Genomic DNA, 12,001 nt, shown 5'->3' on the forward strand with positions numbered 1-12,001 from the left:
TGACAATCAAGAAGATATAAGATATAAGTGTTGTTTATTTAACATTCAGTGGCAAACATTTCATGCTGTTTCAATGTAAGATAAATTGTTGGTCATTAAACGTTCAGTGGCAAATTTTTCATGCTTGTTCAAGACTATACAGGAGATATATGATAAAAAGTGTTGGTTATTTTACGTTCAGTGGCAAATATTCCCTGCTAGCTCAATACGAAAAAGGAGATATAATATAAGTGTTGTTTATTTAACGTCCAGTGGTAAATATGTCATACTCATTCATGACAATAGAGGATAAATTAGATAAAAGTGTTTGTTATTCGATGTCCAGTGGAAAATATTCCATGATTTTTTGGGACGATTAAGGATATACGATAAAAGTGTTTGATAGTAAAAGTCCAGTTGCAAATATTTCATGCTTGTTAGTGACGATTAAGAAGATATAAGATAAGTGTTGGTTATTTAACGTCCAGTGGCAAATATGTCACGCATTCATGACGATAGAGGATATATTAGATAAAAGTGTTTGTTATTCGATGTCCAGTGGAAAATATTCCATGATTTTTTTGGGACGATTAAGGATATACGATAAAAGTGTTTGATGGTAAAAGTCCAGTTGCAAATATTTCATGCTTATTAGTGACGATTAAGAAGATATAAGATAAGTGTTGGTTATTAAACGTCCAGTGGCAAATATGTCACGCATTCATGACGATAACGGATATATTAGATAAAATTGTTTGTTATTCGATTTCCAGTGGCAAAAAGTCCATTACGGTAAAAGATATATACGATTAAAGTGTTGATTGTTTAAAGTCCAGTGGCAAATATTTCATGTGTATCCTTGATAATAAAGGAGATATAAGATAAAAGTGTTTGTTATTTAACGTCTAGTCTCAAATACTTCATGCTTGTTAAAAGTGTTGGCTATTTAACGTCCAGTTGCAAATATTTCATGCTTGTTCAAGACGATATAGGAGATGAGTGTTAAAATATTGGTTATTTAACGACCATATGTTATACATGCATGCCGTGTCAATTTATTCTGCAGATAGTACAATTTTACCTTAATGTCTTAGCAAAGTATATAACCCAATAAACAATATAAGTTGATTGTTGCTGATCTTATTATGGCTTTACATCTAATCTGGACTTTGTCCAAGATCTTATATAAATGTTTTCAGCATTTTGTCTTATTTCAATTTTATTATTTTAGGGCAATCTTAAAGAATGTTACAGAAATAGATTCTTGAATGTGCTAACATTTGTTTGTTGGCCAAAGAAGTCTTTTGTGATTTGTCGCTATGTTGCTGTCTCACTGTTGTATTTTCTACATCTCTATGTTGATAAGTCGTCTAGAATATGCATGAAATATATGCCACTGGCCTTTTATAAAATTACAAAGTGTGAGGTAAGTTAAGGTTGAATAATGAAATTACTTTGAGATCATTTCAATGCCAAGAATTAAAAAGAAAACAGTCACAACAATAATAATACAAATCATTTTAACAATAAAAATGTATGTTATATTGCATTTTCTGGGAAAAGAATATCATGAATATGTTCCTGTTTGCAATTTGTCAACACTTTCCTGAGCACGTGCTTATCCAATTTACGGACCATCAACATTGCCAGTAAGTCTCGTTTGGCATTTGTTGGGTCTACTTGCCACTTGTTTCGCACGTGCTGATGGTTATCAAATGATATCATGTTCTCTTGAAAAAGATGATCCGATAATGTCAAAGGATCAATGCATATCAGAAGTCGTGAATAGTTTTCTCTAATCTTCATCGCTATTTCACTTTCCGTGATTTGAGTATGGATTATTGACGACGAGCTTAATTTGTTTTTGATTTCGGATAGTCTGCATTTCACGCATTCAAAGTCTTCTCTTATCTCTAACTTATCACAGTGTTCTTTTTCCAGTGCTTCGATTATATCAAATATTTGATCAAATTTCTCTTTCTGGCTTTCGGATTTTGTTCTTGTTACCCTATGACTGTCTTCTTGGTACAATCCGTTGGTTAAATTACTATGTGAGAGTCCATTAAGATTAGAACTGGGTATATTTTGCGAAGAAATGTTTGACTCTAATGCTGGTCCAATTCTAAGACACGACAGCTTTACTCGATAAAGCTCGAACAAACAATAGAAACCTCGGGATACATCGATGCCTGTGTTTGCGACAACTTCCGGTAAACTACTTTGTTTCGTAATTACTTTATTGTCACATATTTCCACATGTATATCCCCTTCTGAGGAACAAACTTCTGGTGGTATGATAGTAACCGGAAGGTCTTCCAAACAGTGGATTGGTTTTAAATTGTTCATGAATATTTCTGGGTCATATTCACTGACCGCCATTTTGACAAAATAAACACTAGGTGGCCTGCCATCAAATTTGACTGGCGTTAGATGTAATTGGAGTTGGTCATTAGTACGAAGGCGGTATGGAATATAACAGACTGTTGATGGGTTGATGGTCTTTAAATTGGCCTTAGACTTGGTTTCTGTTAGATTGATATTTTCTCCTTTTATCCGGTGGAAACACATATATGGGTTTTCTAAAATACGAAAAAAATGTATTAAAGACACGTACATGAAGGCAATGATTGATTAGATAATATATATTTTTACATATCTAGTATCATAAAACTCGCCGAAGACAGAGAAAATCTTACAGGAGCACTAATATTTCAAGGTTCCTGGTTCGATCCCCGTTCCGGGATGAAAATTTCAGGGACTGAATTTTCGGCTCTCCCTAGACCCCATTTGCGATTATGGTCTTGAGGAAACGATGATAGTCCGTCGGAAGTAAGAGAGAGTCATATCTCTTGCAAGTAAAAGACACCCTTGTAGATTTCGAAAAAGAACAGGATAATGCCGCTACAAGACAGCACAGCCACTCGCACCCGCAAAGGGGAAAGGGATTAATTTACAAGTTGCAAAACACGGGTCAGCAATTTATCGTCCCCTTCCGACGGACTATCATCGTTTCCTCAAGACCATCTACAATCATAATTCAACATGTCTGAAGTTGTCAAACAACTCTTTTATAAAAAAAAAAGTTTTATTTTTATGTTTTTGAGTTAAGTGTGACGTTCAATTTTACTGAACTAGTACACAATTTTAGTTTGGGTCCAGCTGAGGACACAGCCGGTTTCGGGATTTTTTCACTGCATTGAAGACCCTTTGGTGGCCTTCGGCTGTGTCTGCTCTGTGGTCGAGTTGTTGTCTCTTTGACATATTCCCCATTTCCATTCTCAATTTTATTTACCAAAAAGTGGCTCGCTGTTGAAGATACAGGTGAGTGACTCTTAAGAGACTCTATTTTTATTTTATATATAAACTGACCTATTTGAGCGGTTATGTTACCAAACAAAAGATTGGCTGTTATCCACGTCTTTTTGTCAACATCTATGTTAGAACAACATTCCTGGTTGTCTCGCCTGAACGTTACTTTAGAGCCGTCGTCTGAACAGATCACGTGTATTTTCCCACCAATTTTGTGTACTCGTGTGGTCTGTAAATACTTGAATTCATTTTGGTTTTCAATGGAAGAAACATTCATAAGTTCTTCAGGATCTTTGCAAAAAAGGCCAAACTCTACATGTCCACTGCCAAAGAGGTTGAAAACAATTGTTTGGCCGGCTGTGATTGGCTGACATGTGAATAATCTACCACCAGAGTATGAAATGTTCCATTCGGCAGTGTCTGCTTTGACCTTGACATTTTGGCCACAGATCTTGGAAAAATTACTCGTGGTCGACTATAATTGAAAATCGAATTAATATTACCAAATTATTTTTGTAACATTCATATTGGCATACACATATTTTTTGTAATATTCATATCCGCAATATACACATTTTTTTTGTAATATTCATATTGGCAATATACACATATTTTTGGTAATATTCATATCGATGATATACACATATTTTTTGTAATATTCATATTGGCAATATACACATATTTTTTGTAATATTCATATCGATGATATACACATATTTTTTGTAATATTCATATCGATGATATACACATATTTTTTGTAAAATATATTCACATTGGCGATATACACATATATGAATATTACAAAAATTGTATATACGTCAATGTGACAGCACTCAGTTTGTGGCAAAAATAACCAAAAAGACATCAGATTTCAACAATAGTCATATGTATATGCGATGTTTAGTAGTTCAAATCATCTTTTAAAATTGTGAATTTATTCAACTACAAAAATCAACAATCAAAGATCTGCTGAATTTTTGGTACTCTATGCGTTTCAACTTCGTACTTTTAATAAGTCATTACTTAAAATGACTTTTATCATTAGAACCTCACTGCCTTTTGAAGACGTCGGGTTTCCATTAACTCATAAATATAAAGTTATTTTTCTATATCCGCTCCTGTGACTTTGCAAAGCACTAAGGCTTTGACTCCCATGCTGATATTAATGGAAATTCACTATGCGAAAATATATTAATTTTGTTAAATGTCCAGTTACGTATAATGATTTATTCATGAGGTCTTTGCAACGGAAATAAACAGATTGGTTCTAAAACCATTGTTGGCATGATACATGATATATTTTTATCATATATATTTTATGATGGTTTGATAATAAACCCATAACAGGTGGGGTAGTGCTTGACTATCGTGTAATTGAGGTCTGGAGTTGGCATGTCAGTAACGGCTATAGTCCGGTGTTAATTTATGTATCATTGCTGTGTTTCTTTTGTTACCTATTCCGTCATCGGTATCGTCCGTATTAATGAGTTGTTGTTTAATTTACATTGGCTAGAGGTATAGATGTTTAACTCGTCTTATTTTGTGACTGTCCCAAGCCTCTTGCCTTGCTCATGCCTTTGTTAGTCTTGTATTTTAATATTATTTTTAGGTCATTGAATGTTTTAGAATTTAGTGACATTCATTTTTACTTAACTAGTACACATTTAGGGGCCAGCTGCCAAAACCCATCTCCGGGTGTATGATTCTCTAGTTGTGTTGAAGACCCATTGGTGGCCTTCGGCTGCATGTTTTCTGCTCTTTGGTCGGGTCGTTGTCTGTTTGGCGCATTCCCCATTTCTAGTCTCAATTTTATTTTATTTTTAGACACTTTTAAACAAGTATACATTGTTGTGTCTACATTCAAGCTTGAAAAAAATGTTCATATATATGATTTAAACAATACATACCTTTCTATCGGCCATTTTATTAAAAAGTGTATTTAGGTACACATTTACCTGTAAAACCCCAGTACGTCAACATGACAAAGAAACCCAAAGATAAATGGGTCAGATTTTATAAATATCTTTTGGGGATTGGGGAAGATGCAAAATATTGCATGTATTAAGTTGTGTTCATGATTACAAGCTCATCCAGCAAGATCATGTATATGTACTTGAATATTTCGTATTTGAATGGAAACGCACTAGAATCTGTCTGTCTAAAAATGCATGTATATTGAACAATGAGAAATGAGATAATAGTCCGCTTTATTTTTATTATTAGGAAGCTTATATGTTCAATTTATGCTGTTCAAAACTACTGTTTAGCGTGTCATAAATATGTTTAAATATTTGTCACTGGACGTTAAACAAAATCCACGATTTCTTAAAGCTCTTACCTACCTCTTAAATGCAGATTAATTTAGGTTTCTTGATAACTATTTTAATGAACATATACGTTATACCTTATTGGGTCCTTCTTATATAACAGTTAGGGAGCTACCATTTGATTTTTATGGGGGCTAGGATGAAAAAAATTGTCCTGCATTTATTTTTAGTTGTAATCTCTGTCCTGCTTTTTTTCTTAGTTTATCCTGACTTTTTTTTACATAAATTGTCATCCTGACTTTTTTTTGCCAAGTTGCTTATCCTGTCTTTTTTTTATTATTCAAAACTCCTGTCCTGCCTTTTTTCAAATTTCATCCTAGCCCCCATAAAAATTAAATGGTAGCTCCCTTAAGAGAAAATCACCCGAGGTACCTACCCGTAGTTTATTCCCTCCTCTTAGAACAAAAATGTTAGCGGAGACTAGACATTCATGATCTTAATTCTTTTTGTTAATGAATTTCGTCCGACGGATGTCACAAATGGGGTAGGATTTTTGTTTCTCCTTCTGGAGTTCCTTATCTTTTTCTAGGTGGAATTTCATGTTGCCCATCCTTTATCTTCTCTGTACATACATTTGTTCTTTTGGAATGTATGTCTTTTCATCGTTTGTATTGCTATAAGATTTATTTTCCTTTTAATTAATACACTATTTTTTTTATACCTTGGTATATTATCTTCTGCCTAGTTTGCAGTTTCTACTAAGAGGAGCAACCCCAATCCGTTGTCAAATTTGAAATATTATACCAACTTGGATCGGTTAGGGCATTTTTGATTTTTTTTTTTTTTAGAACTGCCCTTTTTTAGAACTGCCCTCCATGCAGTTATAACATCTAAACTGTCACAACCTTTGGCAATTTAGAGTTGTGCCAGTTCACATCGCAAATAAATTATAGTTTGTAGTGTACAGAGTCGTATTACATGATCCATCGCCCTGTAAGATTAATCGTTGACTATTTATTCAGTCATTTTATATATATATAGATTTAAACATCAACCCAACAATGTTAGATCTGTAAATTTGCTTTCGCAAATTTTTGGTTCTTCCCTCGCCGGGATTCGAACCCATGCTACTGTGATATCGTGACACCAAATTGCCTGCACTGCAGCCGTCTCGCTAGACCACACGACCACCTGGGCTCTCAAAAAAAAGAGCTTTCGCTGGCCATGTGTTACCTTTCCACGTCAGTTTTAATCTAACGGCGTACTACAGTACATGATATATAAGGCATGAAGATGTTATTGTTACAGATCAGCTAAATTATCTATAGTAAAGGATCCTACAAATTAATGTAAGATACAGTCACAGAAAATAATTATATTCATAAGTACGTCTGAGTCAGTGACAACCCTACAACAGATGTATCCATCGGATCGCCATCAATGATGGTGATACATGGCTGTGTACATAATGTATATACAACTCGTCTAAACATCAACCCAACAATGTTAGATGTATATAGATCTATATACATTATGTACACAGCCATTATCACCATCATTGATGGCGATCCGATGGATACATCTGTTGTAGGGTTGTCACTGACTCAGACGTACTTATGAATATAATTATTTTCTGTGACTGTATCTTACATTAATTTTATTAAGAATTTCTGTGGAAAAAAACTACAACAGTAACACTCGATAAGTTTGAGGTTAATCTAATCTTTATCTTAATATTAAGTGAGCAGTTTTCATGCACAAAACAACTGACAAACTGTAGAACAATGGCTCAGGCACAGATGTCTTGAAATCAAGAGCAAACATACACACAAAAGTTACTTCAAATAATTGAGGTAAAATTAAAGTGCAACATATGGAACCAGGGAAAATATGATAAACATTTTGGAATATTTTGTCAATGAGCCACAGAAAGAAGACAAAACAAGCTCTTATCACTACCGTGTTTGAAAGAACGTTACTGTTTATTATTATAGTTTTTCTGTATAATTACTGTAGAAAATAAAATCAATTATATCAATTTTTTTAAATCAAATATAAAAACTAAACATTATGTTGATTGCTGTCATTAGAGAAGAAAAACACATATGTAAGGTATAAGAAATTGAGTGGGTTAGGGTATGTGATCCAGTGGCAAATATTACATGCATATCAGATCAAGAGCATCTTATTGCTGCATGGAAATTGATATATAAAAAGCAAATAGATGTTGTATTATTAATTTGCTGCCTACAAAATAACATTTATATTCACAAAATAATAATAAAAAAAGACAACAGAAAATATTGGTAAGAATACTTTGTTTTGTACTTGCATGTTTATGAATAGGTTAATTTAACCAAGCAAAAATAAACAAAGTTTTACCTACTTTGGTCATTTATCAGACACATGTATTCTATCACAAAGTGGTATACCTTTGAATAAGTTTCTAAAATTTCTCAACTTTTTTAATCCAAATAAAGTAAATATTATGTTTATAATGAAGGTATGAAGTTCTTCAATGTGAAGATTTGAAAAAAATGTTAAAAACGATATTCATCAGATGAAGATGTTTTAAAAATATTATGTATGTCTTGAAGACATGTACAGCATAGTTAAGAAAATTCACATATCAATAGCTTATAGTGGTAGGGATGTCACCCAAACTTGTCTTGCAAAAATAAACAAATTCAGAGTGGTCTAAATACCTGTTTAAATGCCTTTTAGTCATTATCATTATACACAAGTTTTAGCTCATAGTGTTTATTAAACAAATATATTTCTAAATCATTAGTGATCATTCATTTGGTCTATCTTTATATAAGAAAAACACATTTCTAATAGCATGTTATACTTTATTGTAATCAGGGATTTTACAAAATCCCTAGCTCTATTTTCAGTGATTTTGTAAAATCCCTAACAATTTCAGGGATTTTACAAAACCACTGAAACTGTTAGTGATTTTACACAATCACTTATTAGTCCAGTGATTTTACAAAATCCCTGATTTAACAAATTCCCTGTAACATATACATTATGTACACAGCCATGTATCACCATCATTGATGGCGATCCGATGGATACATCTGTTGTAGGGTTGTCACTGACTCAGACGTATATATAGATATATATATATACACGAGTCTAAATTGAAAACTACATTCAAACCTATGATTGCGTTGGATAAAACCCGCAATTTTTATACGTGTGCATGTAAAACAAATTTCGTTGTAGAAGGGTCTAAATACAGCACAAACAACATTTTCCAAAAGACCAAAAAAGTAAAGAAGTATATTTAAACAAAACGCATTTGACTAACAGGTCGAACAACTGATGTTCTTTAACCCTGCTGACTGCCATTGGCGATATATATATATACAAATCTAATTTGAAAACTACGTTCAAACCTATATATATTTATAAGTACGTCAGTGAACCAGTGACAACTCTACAACAGATTTATCCATCGGATCACCAGCAGTGATGGTGATACATGGCTGTGTACATTATGTATATACAACTCGTCTAAACATCAACCCATTGAAGCCCAGGTGGTCGTGTGGTCTAGTGGGACGGCAACAGCTAGTGCAACCGCTTTGGTGTCATGATATCACAGTAGCATGGGTTCGAATCCCGGCGAGGGAAGAACAAAAAATTTGCAAAAGCAAATTTACAGATCTAACATTGTTGGGTTGATGTTTAGACGAGTTATATATATATTTATATACATGTATATGCGTTTTGCTAAAAAAATACTTTTTTTCACTTTTTTCGTCTTTTGGAAACGGTTATTTGTGCAGTATTTAGACCCCTCTACAACGAAATTTGTTTTACATGCACACGTAAAAATTGCGTTTTTTTTCCAATGCAATCATAGGATTGAACGATGTTTTCAATTTAGACTTGTTTATATTTTATTCGTTTTGGTTTGTAATATATTTTCCCTCCGGTTTATATAATCCGTTCATCCTATTTCGACTGTTTAAAAAAAAAAGTGTATATCCTAAATTAAGTTTAATTATATGGCCTTTCAGATACCGTTACGATTCCTAACATAACTGAACAGACATCAATTGTCGAAATCCGGATATGGTGTACAAATTTTAGCACCTCATCTTTGTGGGTCACCATTTTTGCCGCACGATTAATGTTTTCTGTTTGGTATTGAATTAATATAAAGATCCATTTTGTAACATCCTGTGATCAATTAATTTGGCAATCGTCAATGACAGTCAGCAGGGTTTAAGAATCCTGTTAGTCAAATGCGTTTTATTAAAAAATACTTTTTCACTCTTTTGGTCTTTTGGAAAATGTTGTTTGTTCAATATTTAGACCCCTTTACAACGAAATTTGTTTCACACGCACGTGTATAAAAATTGCGGCTTTTATCCAACGCAATCATATGTTTGGACGTTGTTTTCTTTTTAGACTTGTATGTATATATATATTAATAAGTCTATTTAGCAAAAGACTACAATGTATATTCCATATTCCATAGACTATTAATGTGTCTGTTTTCTTTAAATAAAATCACCAAAGATACCAGGATTAAAATTTTATATTTACGCCAGACGCGCGTTTCGTCTACAAAAGACCCACCAGTGACGCTTGAATAAGAAAATGATGAAATTAAAGGCCAAAAAAAGTACGAAGTTGAAGACTTAATTTGTACATGTTGAGTATCCAAACGTTGAGAAAGCTTAAAAAATGGAAAACAACACGTTTAATAATTTCTTGCGTCTGAAGCGCTTTTCTGGAGTTACCTTCATCAGGAACGCTCAAATCCAATCATTTGAAATCCGAAGAGTATGGTGGCCGGATGCGGCCATTTCGCCTTTTCGCTAGCTTTTTCGTGTTTTCTTCCTTTACTTTGCAAACGCGAAATCGGTAAATCGGGAAATCGAGAAATCGAGAAAGCGAAATCGAGAAGTTGAGAAATCGGCAAATAGGGAAATCGAGAAATCGAGAAAGCAAAAACGCTTAAACACAAAAGCGAAAACGCGAAATGAATTTCTCGATTTCGCGTTTTTGCTTTCTCGATTTCCCGATTTCCCGATTTCCCAATTTCTCGATTTCTCTATTTCTCGATTTCCCGATTTCCCGATTTCCCGATTTCCCAATTTCTCGATTTCTCGATTTCTCGATTTCTCGATTTCTCGATTTCCCGATTTCCCGATTTCCCGATTTCCCGATTTCCCAATTTCTCGATTTTGCTATCTCGATTTCGCGATTTCGCGATTTCGCGTTGGAAAAGTGAGAGGAGAAAACGCGAAACACGAAAAGGGGAAATGGCCGCATTCGGCCACCATAAATAATAATTTTTATTTGTTTCTTTATTTGTAGCAAGAAAATAATCTTATTTTTATTTTCATTAGTCATATTTTAAAACATATCTTCTCATATTTAATTTCAAATTTCATTCACATACATTGTAGACTAGTTTCTTTTTGTTAAAAAAAAGTGTTTAGTTATAAGTTTAAGTTATGCAAAATTGTAGATATGTTCTCTTTTCGGTGCAAAATATAGTTAGCATGCATTTCGTGTCCGGGGATACATGGACACATATTATGTATATAACTATATCAACAGATAAACAATCAATGACTATTATAGTGGTTACACGGTAGCCCAGTCTTATATAAAAATTGTGAATTAGGCGGACCAAGGATTCGTATAGTCTCAAAATTGGATAATTTGTAGCTTGAAAAGTCGCACGGTTGTGTCAAACTATTATAAGTAAATTCTATCTGAGGAAAATATGTAATGCCGGGTAGGGGGTCCACCTAAAAAAACAAATATAAAAAATTGATATATAGTACACAGTTCCCAGCTTTGATCAAAAGCAAACAATAAAAACATAGATTTAACAAGAAAAGAAATGCACTTGGGGCGTATATTTAACGGGATTTAACTAGATTTTTAGTGGACAAGAAAATAAACAACTCAAGTAAGGCAGCAACCATTTGATTTTCTGGGGGGGGGGGCTATGGGTTTTTTTTCTGTACAAACTTTTTTTTTCGCCTGCGGCGAAAAACAATCAATTTTTTTCGCGACAAGTCGAAAACAATTTTTTTCCTTCAATTTTAGCATTACATATAGTGGCAGCTGAGGGTGAAACAAACAATTTTTTTTTCTCAGAATCAAAAACTGGAAACAATCTTTTTTTCCAAAAAAAACCATAGCCCCCCCCCCGAAAATCAAATGGTTGCTGCCTAACGAACCTGACTGAAAAAGGGGGGGTTAAAAATGAATTGACTTGCTTCTACTTTTATTAGCAGGGAACGATGATTGTAGATATTGAAGCAAAGATTTGTTTAGCTATTTTTGATTATACAAATCCTTGATTGAAGTGTAACAAAATTTTTCCGGAGCTAAATCAGTCTTGCACTTTATGGTCGGAACAGATTGTCTGCATTCCCGGAAATATTTTCATCTTCACCGTCTGTGCT

The 12,001-nt window shown here is 33.6% G+C and overlaps 1 protein-coding gene across 1 annotated transcript; it reads right to left on the reverse strand.

Annotated features, from left to right (window-relative positions):
• Window positions 1–1,482: 1,482 nt before the first annotated feature.
• Window positions 1,483–5,280, reverse strand: LOC139495851 (uncharacterized). The gene is made up of 3 exons (XM_071284256.1): window positions 5,196–5,280; window positions 3,349–3,763; window positions 1,483–2,558 (listed from the first exon to the last, which is right to left on the reverse strand). The coding sequence occupies exons 1-3, from the start codon at window positions 5,208–5,210 to the stop codon at window positions 1,519–1,521; spliced, it is 1,470 nt and encodes a 489-aa protein (XP_071140357.1). The 5' UTR covers window positions 5,211–5,280; the 3' UTR covers window positions 1,483–1,518.
• Between the last annotated feature and the right edge of the window lie 6,721 nt (window positions 5,281–12,001).

This window comes from Mytilus edulis, chromosome 11 (genome assembly GCF_963676685.1).
Source record: "Mytilus edulis chromosome 11, xbMytEdul2.2, whole genome shotgun sequence".
In the NCBI taxonomy this organism is placed as follows: domain Eukaryota; kingdom Metazoa; phylum Mollusca; class Bivalvia; order Mytilida; family Mytilidae; genus Mytilus; species Mytilus edulis.

Excerpts from the sequence above, each read along its gene's own strand:
- LOC139495851 (XM_071284256.1), bottom strand. Across the intron at positions 2,559-3,348 it reads TAACATAACCGCTCAAATAG|AAAACCCATATATGTGTTTC; the intron begins GTCAGTTTATAT and ends TTCGTATTTTAG.